At 42.4% G+C, this 18,802-nt stretch overlaps 1 protein-coding gene across 1 annotated transcript in view; it reads left to right on the top strand.

The window, feature by feature from the left end:
• Positions 1-18,802, top strand: part of zdhhc8b (zinc finger DHHC-type palmitoyltransferase 8b) — a 49,577-nt gene that overhangs the window by 22,784 nt on the left and 7,991 nt on the right. Inside the window, exon 2 of the mRNA XM_052066984.1 lies at positions 18,165-18,286. Within this exon, the coding sequence (XP_051922944.1) occupies positions 18,165-18,286 (122 nt within the window). The remainder of the gene's footprint in view (positions 1-18,164; positions 18,287-18,802) is intronic.

Here is an 18,802-nt window from a genome sequence, read left to right on the forward strand (position 1 = left end):
GAGATGATGCAGATCCGTATGTATAGCTGCCATATTACAGTGCTATATATATACCGGTGTGTATATATATACACACACACACACACACACACACACACACACACACACCCCGTCATGATGTCATTTGCACTTCAACGATTTGTGGTGCAACCATTATCACTGCTGTGTATGTTGACTCAGCGCCGCAATTGGTTGATGAGTTACGTTCAAGTGATAATAATGTCTTCTAATAGGAAAAAGGAACCACAGATTCCTTTTACAGTGTGAAGTATTAGAATTGTTTTTTTTTTCTTTTTCTAAATCAGGCTACTTGAGGCCAATTCAATGCAAAGTGGTTAGTAGTCAAACAACGTCTTTATGAAAATGTGCCGGAGGGCCTCATCAGTCCTTAAAGACAGTACATTAAAAAAATCAATTAAATTAAACTCCAGCAAGGCTGGATCTATTTGTCGTCACCTGGTCACTTTGTCAGTTTTAAGACTAGCTATATCCTTTGGAAGTGAAAATACTATGATACAGTCGTTTTAACATTGACAAGGACATAGAAGTGCTTTGAGCTCCACACCCCCCCCCCTTTTTTTTCTGCCTGTCCTCTTTCTTCTTACCTGCTGCTGGCTTGTCTTATTTTCCACTGTAGGCTGACCATCAGGCCTCAATAGTACCTCCATTCATTCATTGAAGCGAGGGAGGGGGCGAGCCGGGTGAGCCGCGACATCTGCTTTCCTTCTCTCCCATCCAATATGCGTGTAGGTAAAACGTTCAGGCGTATGAAGCGTTCATTTTCTTCCTGGCGCAAGAGCAACTCGGGTAAGGGGATAATCCAGACTCCCGGGAGGTTATGCGGAATGAAAAAGAGACTTGTTGCCTCGTGAAAGACACTCGGCCTCTCTGTGTATGCAGTCCTCTTTATAAGAGCCACCATTCACATGGATGTTTACAGTAACAGTAATGCCTGCATGCTTGTTAGTGTGAAGTGAGGGAGGTGCTACACTGAGGAGCTCTCTGCTGGTGGAACTTGAGCACCCACAGATCAAAATAATCTCTTGTCTGATCAAATTTATTGAGGTAAAAATGTCAAGGGACATATGGGTGATTTGAGGTCTTTGCACAGCTCTCTTTTTATGATTAATGGCTCAGAGATTAAATAAGAGCCAGAGGCTGAAAGAGGAACAATTAGCACCGCAGACAGATTGAGCCTCTCGTCCGCACCGCCAGCAACTGTCAAAAAAAGTGCTGAACATTGGCAATCACGAAGATAAATTGTCCTCTTATTAAGTCTTTTTTTGGCCAAGAGATTATTTATAGCCCAGCCTGGTGGATACAAACTGATCAAGAATAGTTTGCTTCAAAGGCGTCAAAACCTGTGACATTTTATCTCCTGAACACAGAGCCACTTCAGAAGAGCCTCACAAAAACATACATGCGTGCGCGCACACACACACACACACACACACACGCTTACTTTTAATATAATAAAGTTTCAGTGTCTGGAGTGAATTGGACAGTAATTGATGCTTCCTAGAGGGAAAATGTCGGTTACATTTTTGTATTTTGTTGGTCAATGGATGGTGGTCAGATATGGAACTTTTTTTTCTTTCTTTTCAAATGAGTTTGCTTTCTCATCCCTATTATTTGATTTTATTGTATTTTTTTTATTTATTTTATGGCACAATTTTAGGAGCAAATGCTAGAAATTTCCATAAAAAGAACCACATTTTAGTGCATCGAGGACATATAATGTTAAAAGCTGTCCTTTTTTTCTTCATTTTACGTAGTCGTTGTATCCCAAAAGGGATTATTTTTATCAATTTTTTTCCCCTCAAAATTATACACACCACATCCGTCCATTTTCAGATCCGCTTTATCCTCACGAGGGTCGCGGGCGTGCTGCAGCCTATCCCAGCTGTCTACGGGCAGTAGGCGGGTCAAACCCAGAACTGGTTGCCAGCCAATCGTAGAGCACACAAGGGCGAACAGCCATTCACGCACGCAATCCCACCTGGGACAAATTAGGGTGCAGTGCATATTTTTGGAATGTGGGAGTAAACCTGAGTGCACGGAGAAAACTGAGACCACAAAATTCTCAGGTCTGATGAGACAAAGATCAAACCCTTTTGCGTTAGTGCCGGACATCATGTATAAAAGAAAATAGGAAAAAAAAGGCCAATATGATCACAACACTGAAGTATGGTGATGGAAACATCATGCTGTTGTAATTTTTTTCGCGTGAGGAAATGGGAGATGAATCACGACGGAGGGAGAGATGAATGCAGCAAAGTGCAGAGACATGGTAGATTAAAACCTGCTCCAGACCGCTCTTGTCATCGGACCAGGGTGACAGTCCATCTTTCAGCAGGACAGCCACCCTCAGCACACAGCCAACATAGCAAAGGAGTGACTTCTTTAAATGTCCTTGAATAGCCCAGCCTCAGCCCAGACTTGAAGCTGATTGATCATCCCTCCAGGGATCTGAAAACTGGCTGTGCACCGACATTTCCCATTCAGCTTCATATACTGTAGCTTGTTCCAAGCTTGAAGCATCATTTTCAAAAATACTTGCCAATAGTGCAGCAACACAATATTGAGCAGAGGCTCTGAATACATTTCGATCTTCTGTGTTGTAATATTTGTAAAAATGAGGTTCATGTACGTCGTTGATCAATCATAGATGAATGTGCACGTTGAAGGGTTGTTGTGCAGGGATAGAAGGGCCATACATTCATTCATACATAGATTCTCCTCCCATTGCCGAAAATGTTTTGGGTTACCGTGATGTGTAACGGATGCCAGCTTGAGCTTGGAAAACCTCAATATCCTGTGCCCCTTAATAGCGGTTCGAGCAGACCAGGCGACCCAGACTTTTAGCTCAGTGGTCAGCGCTCTGTTATCCCAAATGTGAGGCGCCGGTTGAGTAGCCTCAGTAAAAAGCGCCACCACAAGTTGAAGAGTTGTCTGATGTTGGAGGTCTGGCTTGCTGATGCTGCTGAACACAGCTAGAGCCCCCACCAGCATGCAAGTTATACCCATGGCTAGATGACCCTTTCATTTTTCCGAACAACCCGATAGGACTAGAAGCAACATTCCTCTGAACGGAGAATCATCCAGCCGAAGAGCTACAGTTGGAAAGCCACCGACTCTGCTCACGTCCATGAAATGGAAAAATGGAAATTCAAAAAAGCTGTCCAAAGGAGATCCACTGACCTGGCCGCCCCTCTTCTCTCCGTGGCCACCCACTCACCTCAGGGAAAATTTGGACAATCTGTGATTTTTCTGCCATTTTCACATGGAAGTAAAGTTGAAGAACATTCAATTCTTACAGTAAGCATCAATCAAAATCCTGACTTTCACACAATAGCAATCAAACAACATGGCCGAGAAGTAATTGTTTATCACAAAGAATGACAGATGCATAGATGGGCACCGCCCTCACCGAGGTGTTGTGTCACCATGGCCACCCCACTGAAAAATGTTTGGCTACGCCCCTGAGATGATGACAACAAGCGCACTTGGACTTGGCTACATGGCAGATGAGGAAGATCTGCACATCAAATCAACTTCTCAAAATGCAAAAAAGAAAAAGAGAAGTGGCCATAAACTGCTGCGGAAGGAAGTAAGACCCCAGACAACAGACCCACTGACAAGTCGCAAACTAATTCAAATTGCTGAACTCTGAGAACTAATTGGAAACCGTCCGAATAAATTCATTGCAAAAGAGATGAAATTGTGTGTGTCATAACAAATTGTTGTGGATGGTTTTGAAAGTATCTGTGGCAGGGAAATAGTGACGTGAAGTGTTAATGCAGTTTCTGTGAACCGACTTGGTCCCAAACAAACAAAATAAATGAATAAAGAAAAAAAAAACATTGGGTAAAACAAACAGCCTGTTGCTAGTGTTCATGGGAGATTGCCCCGCTCAGCTCAGAGACAGCCTCAATGTGCCTGTGGTGTCAAGCGGGGAGAATCCTTCAATAAGAAGTGTTCCACCGCATACAGTTTAAAGGTGAGCTAATTTAGTAAACATATGATGCATTTCAGGTTAGTAGCGAAACGCGTTCTTTAATAAATTGGCTCACCTTTCGACTGTTGCAGTTACCCTTCTGTAACTGCATTGCATGTTACATGTGCCACAAATACGTTCCGAGCATGGAGTATTAAGAAACATATTTAGCGAGAGGGACACCGAGAGATTTTTTGAACATTATTATACTTTTTCTCAACTTTCATCTTTCTTATTCATATGTCATGTTGCATTTTACATAAAATCAACTTGCTGATTTACACGACGTTTCCTGATCTGTCCTGTCGTTCTCACAGCCTTGTACCTTTTGTTCAAAGGGAGTGATTTAGTCATTTTAAGCTTGACTTACTTTGTGCATTACTTTTTTTAAGAAGGAAGGAGTCTGAATGGCTCTTAGCTACAAAAGTATATTTGCCCCCTTATTGGCTGGCATCCAGTTCAGGACCGCAACCAATAAGAGGTAGAACAGGGATAGATAGATGGGATGGATAGAAAAAAAATAGCGATGGTAGCACATAAAGCAGCATCAACGCCTGCTAAATTCAGGTCTTGACCTCGTCTCCTCTTCATGGTGAAATGATCAAGCTCGGCTACAGAACGTTAACAGTGGCTTTTTTTTTTTTTTCGTGAGCTTGGAGCAACATCTAATAGTCAAGCATCTCTGGCCTTTTTATCCTTTTTGAATGATTCTGGGCTGTTGCAGTCATCGTATTGTTGCTTCAACAAAAGCCACAGCACAAAATTCCTATCCAAAAAGGTTGTGATTGTGCTTATGTGAATAGCAGGGTTCTCCAATGAGCCCCAGGGCTCTGTCAACCTTATTCCCACTTTCACAGCATTTGGACTGCTAACAATAGAATTTATAGTATGTCTACCTCCCCCCTGACACATCCACACATTTATAACATGATAGGAGAAGCGAGATTATCCTTTCCGCATCCACGCTAAATCTATACGCCACTGGTTCTTGGGATGGTCTCCAAACAGTGACTTGGGCTGTTCTGTCAGGATGACTGGAGAAACTTGGTGGTACTGGAAAGGAGACAAATTGGTTTGTTGGCTTGGGGGAGGGGGGGCATGTTGAGCAGAGTTCAGAGTTGGCTGCTTCTATAAAGAAAACTGTTTTTATAGGCTGCTGCCGATCACCAGAATTGCGATTGAGAAAGCACTTTTGTCATAAATGGACTTTGTTAATGAGCCAGACCTCATTATATGACTATTATGGGAGCGATACCAACAAATATTTTGATTGACACTGTCATTTTGGCATGTAAAAATACATGATTGTTTTGTAGCTGCACTTCATCATATTGAGAGTTGTTGATATTAGAAACGGCTCTCAAAATCACACAGTACACTGGTACACCACTGCAAATTTCAAATGCACTGTGAAAACAAATTCAAACTGAGCATTGTCATCTTTGTAAAGCGAGCCATGTCCACAAATTGGTTTGTGTAAGTGTCTTTTTTATGTTCCGCTTATCCTCACAAGGGTCGCAGGGTGTGCTGGAGTGCAGTCGGCGGGTTACACCCTGAACTGTTTGCCAGCCAATCGCAGCGCGCACATAGACATACAATCATTTGTGCTCATAGTCACACCTAAGAATAATTTCGAGTGTTCCATTAACCTGCCATGCACGTGTGTGTGTGTGTGTTAGTATACCATACACACACACACACACACACACACACACACACACACGGGCACACACACACACACACACGCACGCACACACACACACACACACACACACACACACACACACACACACACACACACACACACACACACACACACACACTTACCTGGTTAGAAACGTTTAAGACATGAGACTTGTGACTTGCACAATGTCAGGATGCAGGAGGTTCCGGACAGAAGTGGACTCTACAAATTTAACAGATAATATGGACAAAAAAAATATTTCTTTTCAGAAAAGGTGATGCAAAGCCGACAAAGTACAAATAAGGCTGATTCACACACTGGAGTTAAACAAGAGAAACAAAAGGTGCTTGCAAAAGGCAAGGAAAATAAAAATAAGAGAATAGCCTCTCCTGAAAGGACAACAGAACCAAATCATGACAAATACAAACCAAGAATAACATGCCAAAAAACAAATGACTACATCCTCGAAAACGGAGAGCACTAAACGAGGAACGAGAAAAATAAAACAAGATCAAGAATGTCTCAAAAATTGCACATGAACAATGGTTTGACCAAGGTGAATTATCCGACAGTCAGTTGTCGGCAGGAGAGTCCTTTAGTCGTGTCTTGATTCCGATGCGAAGCTGAAGGGAAACGGCCAGGGCTCAGCTGGAACTCAAAACAAAGCAGACAGAACATGACACACATATGTGACCTCGTCCCACCTCTTGGCCCAACTTCCATTGGCCATTCATTCTGCAACATTAATTTAACTCAATGAATGAAAAAACTCCGGTTCCTCGGGAGCCATGTCCTGCCTGTCTTAGAGGTCTCCTGACTCCAACACGCCTGATTAACACGATCATGATCATTTCGGACTTCTACAGAGCTTGCTGATGAGTCGATTGTTTGACTATGGTGCGTTAAAGTAAGGAGGAACTTGACACAGGGCAAGATATGGCTCTCGGAGAACCGGAGTTCCCCACGTCTGATATAAATGGTAGTGTTTCTCCTGACAGTGTGTCATCAGTAATAATAATAATAATACATTTTATTCATAAGCTCCTTTCACAACACTCAAGGACACTTTACAATTAAGAGCAAAACAATAAAACCACAGATACAATTATCAATAAAAGAAGAGATGGAATTAAGGTGAATATGCAAGTTTGAATCGGTGGGTTTTGAGAAGGGTTTGAATGTGGGTAATCAATATTACGGATGTCGCGTGGAAGTGAGTTCCAGAGTTTGGGGGAAGTATGTGAAATTTTGTTACTTTCCTTACATGGCTGCATGCACTCTAATCATTGTGACCAATGTAAAATTGCTTTGGGTAAGATGAAAATAGAAATTTGTAGTGAAAACATTTCACCTGTTTTTTTGTTTTTTTCCCAACATTAAAGTGAGCAAGCCTGTGAAAGTGATCTGTCTCTCTGTTGATTTCCCTCACTTATTTTACAAGATGCCGCACTTTTGTGTCTCACTTTGTGGGGAAAAAAATATGATGTTGGAAGAGGAGAGAAAGCACTGGGATTTTAGTGGGTGGATTGGAGAGGATTTGGTCCTTGAAATAGAAGTACCTGTTCATCTGGGATTAGAGGAGAGCAGAGCTCTATTTTAGTCCAGCCGGGATGTACTCCCACCACACCCTGTGCCCTAATGACTGCCTCAGAGTGGATGTTATGTATACCATAATACTGTTAAGTGAATAGTTCTCTAACGTGAAGCTGTGGGCCGGAGAACAAATTATCTTTCTTCAACCAACTGGGAGAAAATGCTGTTGGTGAAACGCTTGTTTGCTATTGGCCATCTCCTACATGCATATGCTTACATAATTGTGTTAATTATGAGTAAAACTGGGCTGAAAAGCACCCACACCCTGGATGAAACCAGATTACATTCAGGGGTGAATGGCCATCATGGGACTGGGGCCTCAGGGAGGATGGAGTGATAACAAATTGGATCCACTGCAGGTGATAATAAGGTCAAATGTCTATGACATACATGTTTATAGTCCATTTTGAGTCACAATTGTGCAGTTCAATGTCCCGCCATACATTTTTATACACAGTGCCCAAGACGATGAACCCACTTACTCCTTGTCCGCAATAGGCCAGTTCAAACGGTAGTTAGAAATCCTGGTCAGATCATCATAGGAAAGCCTGTCGTTTCTTGATGAAGATGTTGACAAGACACGAGTGCTTATCGCACTGTGAACACTTGAATCAAGAATCCAACAGCAGTCATCTCGAGGTTGAAGGTCTTGAATGTAGCATTAGGGTGCATGAACTTTATCTTGTAGCCACCAAATTCTTAGGGCAGCTCATCTACCAGGCCAGTGCATGGGAGCTATGCCATTATTAACACTGAGCCCTATTTTTTTTACATGTTACTCAATTTATCAGGGAATAATATGTTCATTACAAAGGACATAATTAGTACCATAATTAGCACTTCAAAAATAAAATAATTCTCCTCAAGGCTGCGGTCACTAACATAGCATCACGGCTCATCAACAGTGCTTGATCAGTCATAAAATCTTGACTGACTGATCAAGTCCAAAAACAAATTTGAATGACATTCCATTTACATAACAGCCATTCATTCATTCGTTTTCCAATCTGCTTATCCAACATTCCACTATTCCGCTATTCCAAGCCTATCCCAGCTGTCTTCAGGCAGTCGGCGGGGGACACCCTGAACCGGTTGCCAGCCAATCGCAGTGCACACAGAGATGAACAACCATCAGCGCTCACATTCACACCTAGGGACAATTTGGTGTGTGCAATAAGCCTACCATGCATGTTTTTGGAATGTGGGAGGAAACCGGAGTACCTGGAGAAAACCCATGCAAGCCCGGCTGGAATTGAACCCAGTACCGCAGCACTGTGAGGTTGACGTGCTAACTAGTTTAACATAACACAAACAAGTCTAAATGTAACTCTGCAAGATGGATTCAAACCACACACAAAAAATAAAGAAAAATCAAGGTGGATAATATCTGCATGTGGTTGAAGCTCTGGTTCTGTATCTACAGCTCACCGTGGTTACGTGGACAAAAAGACCTCGACACCTTGATAAGCGGATCAGACCCCTGACATTGCGCCACAATTTAATTAGAGCAGAATTCACAGAACTGTCGGCACCTTATTGAAATAAAGCAGATGGCATGGCCCGATTATCGGGGCATTGAATGGAATCCTTGTAATGAAGGAAGAAGCAGGCCTGCGGCTCACAAGTCAACACCTTTTCATAAACTGTTTACCGGATCCTCGTTTGCCTGCCTCGTGAGGCGACTAATGGTCTCAAAGTAAGTTTCATAAACTGATTTTCATGAATCTGTTCGTGACGACAGCATATTTGTTTGTTTTTTTTGAAAAGTCGAGTAGATGAACCCCTTGTGCTCACAAATAGGCGCAGACAGCAAATAAAGAAACTGCATTAGATATTTATACAGTATAATCATCCAAGGATGAAGAGGAAAAACAATAATAAAGCCCTCAGGAAGGGTATTAGCACGATCAAAACAAAAATGCTGGTATTTTTTATTTGTTAACTGTAGCAGGCAAATGTTGATACATTGCTTTGCTAGACGCAAAAATGGACTGGCAAACACACCAATCGACAGACAATCACTTTTCTCCATGAACCCTCGACATAAAATCAATTTAAGTTGGACTTTAGGTTTCTTTAGAGTCACATCAATCAAAAAATGCTTCAAGAATAACATAAGTCACACGGGACTAAAAGCCGTCTTCTGGGGGAAAATATATTTTACAAATAACGAGAATAAGGACAGTTGGAGCTTGGACTCGCACCCAAATGTGGAGCCAGGCCTGGAGGAGGGGTTCGCTTGTCAGTCTACAGCTTTTCAAAGAAAATGGCTGCTTTTTCTGGGTGTTCGGGGTATCCTGAACACGTTGCTCCAGTGGGGGGTTAGCGTCAGCAATTGATAGATTTACTTACCATACCTCAATTTTTTTGCATCCCCTGGCAACGGGCTTAAATCGGCCGAATGATCAGCCGCGGTGTGTGAATTGGCTGAAGTTGTGAAAGTACACAGTGGTGGCCACTCCCCCTTTTTCAAATGCTAACACTTGCCGCAATATCGTTGCCGTGAATGCTCCCACTCATGTATGTGCACTCATGCTATCCAGTGCTGTAATCTGCTGTCTGCTGGCGCTACAGAGCCTCCATTGACAGCAGGTCAAGCAAATTTATTGACCGCACCCCCCAACTCTCAGTCCGGACTCCTCTTTGTTTCTACGTTCCCATAGAACACTGGGGCGACCCTGCCCATTGCTGCCCGCCTCTGTGGCTTAAAAGAATCATTGTTTTGTCTTGTTGCCGCTCACGACATCAATGGGTCTCTTTGTTTCCTCTGCAAGCTTGTAGGATGCTGAACCTCATACTGCCGGGTCATGATTGAAGACGAAGCAGAATGCTTTTTTTTTTTTTTTAAACCGTGGCTCTGGAAAGCTTGCAAAGAGATCCAGTCACATATTTCACTGTGTCTTGTCTAATGGAGGAGAACTAAGGCATCATCGATAAAATGCTGTACTCCAATCTCCTATGAGACTCCATCCACGCCCTCCTTTTCTTCTCTCCAGCTCTGTAAATGCCCGTGCACAAGATCCGCGATACTGACTTGTGCTCATGCGCGTCACTGCATACATATGTTTGCATATGCTTATTGCGGTGCGTCTGTGTGCTTATGTGAGAGGCAAGCTTCCCATCAGATGAGCGACATCATCACCATTCCATGATGGGGAGGGGGACTGTTTGAGAATATGCAATTAAAAACCCTGAAGATGTGAACGGGGCCACTAACGAGTTATGGGGAGGAGGTGGGAAAGACGGGTTTCGGGGTAGTGAAATCACCTGCTTCCACTTCAGGAATCAAGATGGATTAAGGAGAACAAGTGAGGAAAGGAACGCTCGATGGGAATAGGAGTGTTTTTGAGCTCCAAGGGAAGGACATTTTATCTTTCTGCAAATTTGTCGTTTGGCTGACACATGGGCGTAGCGCAGTCACGGGAGATGAGGTTAATACATGTTAAATCCGTGCAATTCAATAATTTCCAAGCAGAGAGGCTGAAGATTTTCTAAATTAATAAAAATTCTCTGGTTTAATCCTCTAAAAATGTCATTACTGGGTTTTCATATTTAGTGGCTTTAAAGTTGCATTTAATGCAACCGCATTTTGACAGGAACAGTAATCACTTGTGAAGACTAAAACCAGATTGGCAATCCATGAGTCTGGATTTCAGATCGCATGCCAAAGGGCTGCGCTTTGTCGGGGAATTTATTGGATGGCTCGATAGCACACTTCAATCAAAATAAAGTTTGCAAGCGATTTGGAGGCATGCAGGATAGCGAACATTAAAAGTTATGAACCATTATCTTTCACTTCTTCTTCATACTCTAATGAATTAGTATTAGAAAAACCTCTTGCTGGTTCTGGAAGACTCAATCATAAAAATGCTCCAGTAAAGTTTAATGACTCAAAATTGGAGTCTTTGTTTCTTGGTGGTTCTTTGTTCGGGTTCACTTGGAGAGGACGGTGTTCCTTGTTTGTTCCGATGGTCTTAAAATTGATACTTGTTGTTTTCCAATTAATACTATTGTAGGCTATCCACATTAAAAGGATCACGTTACACTGAACAAATGACAACAAAGATGACATTTGTCAGATTTGACACAGCTACAGGGTCATCTCAATAAGTAACATCCATTTGGATTTCAGTTTTGTGCAGTAGTGAAATAAGTCTAAAATACGTTTTTCATTTAACTGCTGAAGTAGCCCAGTTCACCGCGGTCGATTGTCCTAAATCTACATTCAATCTAACAGTGGCCTCAATCTTTTCATCTTTTCAGCCCATGCTCTGAGTCTTATGGCATCCTATATGATTGCTCAGGGTTGCGCATTTTAGACCGCAATTCTGAATATCAAATCCTATTTTCTTTTGAGCAAGCCCACAAGTCACTGGGCTTAGTTTGATCACTATAAATCAGTCAGATGGACGAGGTGTTGGTCACTGTAGCAGAGCATGGAATTGAAGTCAAAGCATTGTTGCATCTCAAAGAAAGAGTCAATGCGACAAATTTAGCTGTATGCATGTTGACTGGCATTTTAGGAGCTCTCGTCTCACTAGTTGTGTGTTCTATTTCCGGGGTTGGTGTTAGCTAAATACTGTAGAAGTTGATACGGTGTGCACCAGCTCAAAGTGTCAGTTTCACTTTAAATTGCAGCGAAGGAGTTTGTGGATTTACAATTGTACAGCAATGCTAAGATGTGCTTGGCAGAGATTCTCCGCCATTCTGGCTTCAATCATTCTGTGTTGCCTGGCCTCAGGGACCTGGTCTGGGTGATGTCCTGCTCTGAGACGCAACCTCTCTCGGGGAGGATGAGTCACACTGCATCATAGTGGGGTGTAATGTCTTCTACCAACCAATTTGAGCACGGCCAGCTTTTTGGTTGAATTGGGGGTGGGGGTGGGATGCAACCTGCCCCACACAGGATTTGGTTGTGTGCTTTAAAACGATTGATGAATTGTTTATTCAGCTGATTATCCACGCAGCAGCAAAAATGTCCAAATATATCATATTGATAGCAGTGGCAAAAAAAGGAGATGTATAATTAAAAGGATTGCTTTGCATCTTTTTTTTGGGGGGGGGGGGGTGACCACTCTGAACGGAAGGCAAGCAGCTGATTCATTAGGCTATGCTAGCAATGTCATTTACAATCCAGTCTAATCTCATATTCGTGTGTCAAGGAAGAACAAGCATGGCTGCTTTACATGACAAGCTTGTTGAGAGACATCTTCTCTTTGTCCTGTTCGTATTTTACCGCAAGTCACATCAGTGATCGTCGGCTTTTACACACAACATGTTCGGCCTTATTAAAACCTGACAGCATCCCACATGGTGTCAGATGCGGGTTGAGAGGATTGCTCTGTTCTCCGGAGAGTTCTGTGTGTGTGTGTGTGTGTGTGTGTGTGTGTGTGTGTGTGTGTGTGTGCGTGTGTGTGCTTTCACATGTTTGTCCAGTTCAAATGCAATCTCAGTTTCCTGTGGGAGGTGCGAAGACAACCGGACTGACCTCACTGGTTGGGATTGAACCGCGTGCAGATGGCACAAGCAGATAACAGCCAAAACAGTCTTGCATTGAGGTGATGAGAACTGGATGGAATACATGGTGAAGGCTCAGTGTTCATTTCGGCTTCTTGCAATGATGTTAACGACCTGAGTCAGGGAGACGTTGATATTTGTTCGAGTTTCAGCTCCATTGCTCAGGTGCTCTCTACTCCAAACTCGGGGTTCCTACCTGTCAAGTCTTGGTAAAGATTCAATACCATGACTTTTGTTGATAAAGGTAGTCAGTGAGATTAAATGAGACATATGCACCCAGTCGTAAATTAAACATTAAGAGTGAAACTTGTTTCTTTCCAGAAACTAGTTTTGCCCTCACCATTGGATGCAGGTTTAGTGGTGCTTGTCACATATAAATCCTTCCATGCATTTAGTGTCAAATTCATTGAAATAGAGCGTTATAAGTGTATAGGTTTTGAGCTTGATGTCTTTCACAATAAAAGTAGAAACAAATACACATTTTACGGTAAAAGGAGTTGCTATGTTTTGTTTTTTTGAACAGCGTTTGCAATCTTTGCACATTGCAATGATCACAAATACTATGAAGTATGGTTGCTGTCGTAACGCTGGACAAAAAAAGGGGAAAAAAAGCTTCAAAAGTAGTGTTTCTTTATGAAGTGACGGTGCTGACCTTGCACACGTATTACACGGCTGCCAGTTGTTTCACACGAATTAAAGGGTTCCCGTTTGTTCAGTATGTCAAACATTAGAAAAACGGCAAACATTTTCCTTGTAATGATTTTTCAGTGTCTAAACATACTGTAAAGGTTTGCTGCGGTCGTCACAAGTAGGCTGATAACAACAGTAGTTCGTAGTACTGCCCCTCTACATTTGTTCCGACAGCATTCAGTATACCGCACACGGGTGTTTGCGTGCAAGAGAACACCGTTGCATTGGTGCTTCCCCTGGTTGAGTATTTGGCAGTGACCACACGTGCAGGTTGCAGCCCTCTGCAGAAGGAGCGTTTAGGAATGTGACACAAGGCAACTTCTGTCGGATTTACTTCCCTTGAGAGGCCTTGTCTAAGCGCCGTTTGTGCAGCTAGTCGCAATCCGGCTTCTCATCCCCTCTCAAATGTAATACCCATCTTGGGTTTCACACTGTTACGTATTTCTGGCTGGGAGGGCTTTACATTTACACACACATTCCGGCACCAGCTGCACTTGGGCAATGTTTGCTCCCCTCACTACTCTGGTCCATACACCCGAACGTAGTGACTGTACACCTCGAGTAAAGCCACGAGGCTTTGGTCTGTAAGCCTGATTTATTCCGGTTGACCCATGGATCTGCTATGGTCTGAGTTTGGCAGCAATAAAATCAGGCAGCACATGTGTCTTCTCCCTCTGGGGAATATTATACTACATGTCAACACACTCAACTCTATTCGGACTGATTGAATCGGACGGTGACCAGATACGTTTCGCACGCTACAAAAACATGGAATATTGATGTTAAGATGCCTTGACGCAAGCATTTACAAGCGAACGCACATCGATCCTTCCAAGGGGACGACTTGCGTTTATGAGCAAATGTTTAAAAAATGTCCCGTCGACACCCATAGCGCAAACTCAAATTTCACACGAGGACATCGGGGACTTTGCCTAATGTTTTGTTCCCGAGTAACGAAAGCCAGATGGTCAATGACATCACTTCCAGCTACTCTCGAATCACAAATTTCAAAACACACGGGATTTATTGAGCGTGTCACAAAATAGTGGCTTCAAAAGGCTTCGAGAAATTTCCTGTACACGTCATGTGGCAATAATGTCGGGTTGTCCGGCATCGGTGCGAATGTTATGTTGAAAGGGTTGCGCATTAATTCAGCCATCCATCCATTGGTGGATGAGCTGGAGCCTTGGCCAGGGGTGAGGTACACCCTGCCATAGTTGCCAGCCAATGGCAGGACACAAACACAACCATTCACAATCGCAGTCATACCGAAGGACACATTTGAGTACTTTATTAATCGAACATGCATGTGTTTGAAATGCGGGATACCCCAGTCTACTGGCTTGAACACCCTCATAACGCACCATAGCATCCGTAAATACTTATTGCTGCTGTCGGTTGAAATTCTTGTCCATCAGAAATGATCTGTTTTCAGGAAACTCCCAAAACGTCGCATTTGTTCAACCATTCACATTTCATCATCAAAGAGAGCAGCCATTTTAATTGCTCATCAAACAATGCTCACATGCGTGAACTGACCAACAGAATGGATTTGTGAAAAAAAATATCTAACATTTACCACCTTTCGGCACAACGGCAGCCATATGCAGTGACAATCTGATTAACATGACAAGCTTATTCAGGTATCGGTTCAACGCAATTCTTTTCTCCGTTGTCAACGCAATCCTCAGACCGCTTGATGCAGGCGTGTCAAACCTGTTTTCATTGCGGGCCACAATGGAGTTAGACTGCCCTTTGTGGTGTGCATGGTGACTTTGCTGATCACCATGCATTGCAGATATCAAATATTGGTTTCAAGTGAGATCATGCTCATCAGTTCTAAATTCACCTTCGGCAAATTGTAATGGTTTTTCACATCCCATGGACAATTTCATTGTCCCTCTCACCCCTCAAGAGTCAAAACACATGTCAAAAACATTACACGGTTTGTATACTTCCATTTACACAACATCAAATTTCTCCATCCAGCCTCCAGTCACAAAACCTCCGTTCTTGTCAACGTGGATTATTGTAAACCTCTCCTTGTCTTCGACAACTGGTCCAAAACACGAAATGTTTTTTTTTTCTTCAGAAGAGACTTCTTTTGTTGAAATGAGGTTGATTGAAGCGTAAATGTAAAATGGTAACACAAAGGGAATTTTCATTCTAAATAAACCTCTCCTGCAATTATATTTTAAAAAAACAGATTAGGAGTGATCTGAAATCAGATGAAATTATCGTAAACCTTGCACCCGCAAAATGACCTTCTCAACTTTCTTGTCTCAATTGTTCTGTTAAAAGCCTTGAGTTGGCAGAAATGTACAGTAGACCTTGTTTTTTTTTTCTTGTCATATATGTGCTGAATGCATATGCATAGTGAAGGGTATATTACCGGTACGCAATCATTGATTTGCCCCAGTAATACATTGCTGTGTTTCATCGTTCTTCAGGTTTCGCACAGCTGTGGAATAAGAACATTGCTTGATTGATTTTTCTAACACCATCGCTGCATTCTGTCTTAAACGTTCACATCCATTCAAGAATGTCTTTCCTTTTCAAACCAAAGGGTGATTTACATTCAAACCCAAGTTGCTGGCTCACATCAATCTGACTGTGGTTAACGCTGAGGCAGTGTATCACTCTGCCAGCACGAAGACGAAGATGTTCATTATTCTCTTTTAATCCTCCTTGTTCCCTGCCATTCCTCTTCCCTTCTTTAAAAAAAAAACAACCCAGAATGAGCCATGGGTTTTCTAAGCTCCTTATACTGTATATTCCTTTGCATGGATGTCTATATGATTCTTTTCTTTTACATTAACATGCAGGCCCCGTTGATGTGATTTCAGTGCTGACCTTACCCGCTCTGTTACCCCTTCATCTTCTTTTTGTAAGGATTTTAATTACCACAGGGACTTCATGCTTTGTGTCCACTCTGTACAGCTACAAACAAACTTGGAGTTAAGAAAAAGTAATGGTCTGTGACCTGACTTTCACTTCAATGGTTACACTTTTTTTTTCTTCAATAATTGTTCTGTCAATACTCGATGGTTACTTAATACCCGCAATCTTGATGAAACAGTAACTGTTATCTTCATCAAACATTCTCTCAGTCGCCATTTCTTCCCACGCTGTCTGTGCGCTGAATTTGAAGTAGATTCTTGCACTTATCTCCACTCGCTTGACTGTAGACGCAAATACATACCGGTAAACATTGGCAGCCAGTAAATGTGCTTTTCTACCTTGCTCATATTTTGCTGAAACATTGCACTGTAGAAATGGTGACACTTTGGAGCCGTGGTTTGAGATGAGGTTGCAAAAGTCATGTTCAGCGCTATACAGTAAGTCACCGCCGTTGTATCCAAAGAATACTTTAAGACTGTCTGGATTAATAAAAGTGTGATAAAATAAACAAACAAACAAATGAATAAATAAATGATATTGTTGTGGTAGAGAGTGGAACGAAAAACGAAACAAGCTCGCGCTGTATGTAGGACCACCTTCAGTCAAACAGAAATCGGGCCAACGCAATGCAGATACTGTGCAGTATCGCGCAGCACAGTCGACCTGAAAACGCAATCGAGTTGAAACGATCTGTCACCATGTCAAGAAACATGAAGCAGCTTTGATTCTTCCATCACAGGATTGCCTTTCATTCTTAATTGCGACATATTTCGAACAAACAGAATTGCTTGAGTGAGAGATGGGTGAGTGTTGACCTTTGAGTTGAGGGGATTGTGCTGAACTCTTGCTGATATTTTCAGCAGGTGAAAATTTTTCAGCAGTGACTGAGGAAAAAGTCACTGTCCATCCAAATCGAAATGGGGAAACTGAAGAATTGATGGCTCGGGACAGGCTCCGTGTGGTGGGAAGGCAGCAGAGCAATTCAAGAGCCGCATGAACCGATCCGCACTGTTGGAACCGATGTCATGGAAATGTTAAAAAGGATATGAAGATTCACCAACTATTGTTAAAGTCGCCTCTAGTTTGCCCTGTCGCAGTGTCGATTCAGCGCTAGGAAGCAAGAGTGTACACCGCAGGTTTCAAACTCAAGGCCCGGGGGGCCACATCTGGCCCGCCACATCAGTTGATGTGGCCCGCGAAAGCAAATCAAACATGTCGGCTTCTATGGTGCTTGCTAAAAACTGTACCACAATTTCAAATTATTGTATGTAATATATAATAGAGTTTTCAAAACCTTCATTACTGCTACTTAAACTGTAGTTAAATAAACCATTATTATTGACTTCTTCATATCGTTTTGCAGTCATAACAGCCCTCAAAGGGAATCGGTAATTATAATGTGTGCAAATATGAGTTTGACACCTTTAGTGTACACCAAATCATTTTAATAGTAGCTTGAACAGACAGAGTTTATTTAGGGTCATCCTCTCGAAATCGATCTTGCCCAATTCAAAGGCATTCCTGTATTTCTGGTCACTGCTGTTTTGCATTTTTTTGGTTTGTTTTTGTTTTTTTCCTGAACTCTAACCACTTTATCCTGTTCTGCTTCACGCCCTGGAATCATGTTACCTATGATGGTTATTGATCTTTTCAAAACAAGACCAAGGGCTCAGCTAAAGTGCATTTGACTGTGATTGCCGGCCGCTTGTCGACTCATACGAAGGTAAACATGACAGAATGCAAAACAAGAAACTGAATGTTGTTTCCATTTGTTAACTTCAGGTGCCCCTGGTTGGCCAAGGTGATCTCCCCTCTCGTGCCTCTCTACAATGGCCTCGTCTTCCTCTTCGTCTTGGCCAACTTCAGCATGGCGACCTTCATGGACCCCGGCGTCTACCCCAGAGGTTTGTGTGCGACTCGCTCCCTACATCGGTTCCTTACATTTTGATCGGAAATTGGAGAAAAAGTCAAATTTCTACATTCAAGTCACTATTTTCGAGCAACATTTGTATCGCCGTGCCTTATTTGCTTTTACAAAAACACGGCTCTATAGCATACTAGTGTCGTACAACAAGCAACAGGAGGTGTCTCGATTGCTTTTTAGTTTCATAAATTCTTGAGAAACTACTTCACTAAGATTCGGCGATGGTGTTTGGACTGCATGCCATTGAATTTCAATGCCTCCCGAATCAGACTAACTTCATCCAGGTTCAAAGAGTGGTGGTTCAACTTTCCCCTGTGGGGGTGTTTGTTAAGATATTAAGATATACTTTATTTGTCCCACACTGGGAACATTTACAGCCTCCAGCAGCAAGAATGTAGGTAGAAAGAAGAAAGAAGAAAAAAAATCATGTGCTTGTGAATCATAAGCACCTTCCGAGAGGAAAAATTGACCCTTACTGTATAGCAATCATTATATA

The sequence above is a fragment of the Hippocampus zosterae genome, chromosome 6 (assembly GCF_025434085.1).
Source record: "Hippocampus zosterae strain Florida chromosome 6, ASM2543408v3, whole genome shotgun sequence".
NCBI classification, from domain to species: Eukaryota; Metazoa; Chordata; class Actinopteri; order Syngnathiformes; family Syngnathidae; genus Hippocampus; species Hippocampus zosterae.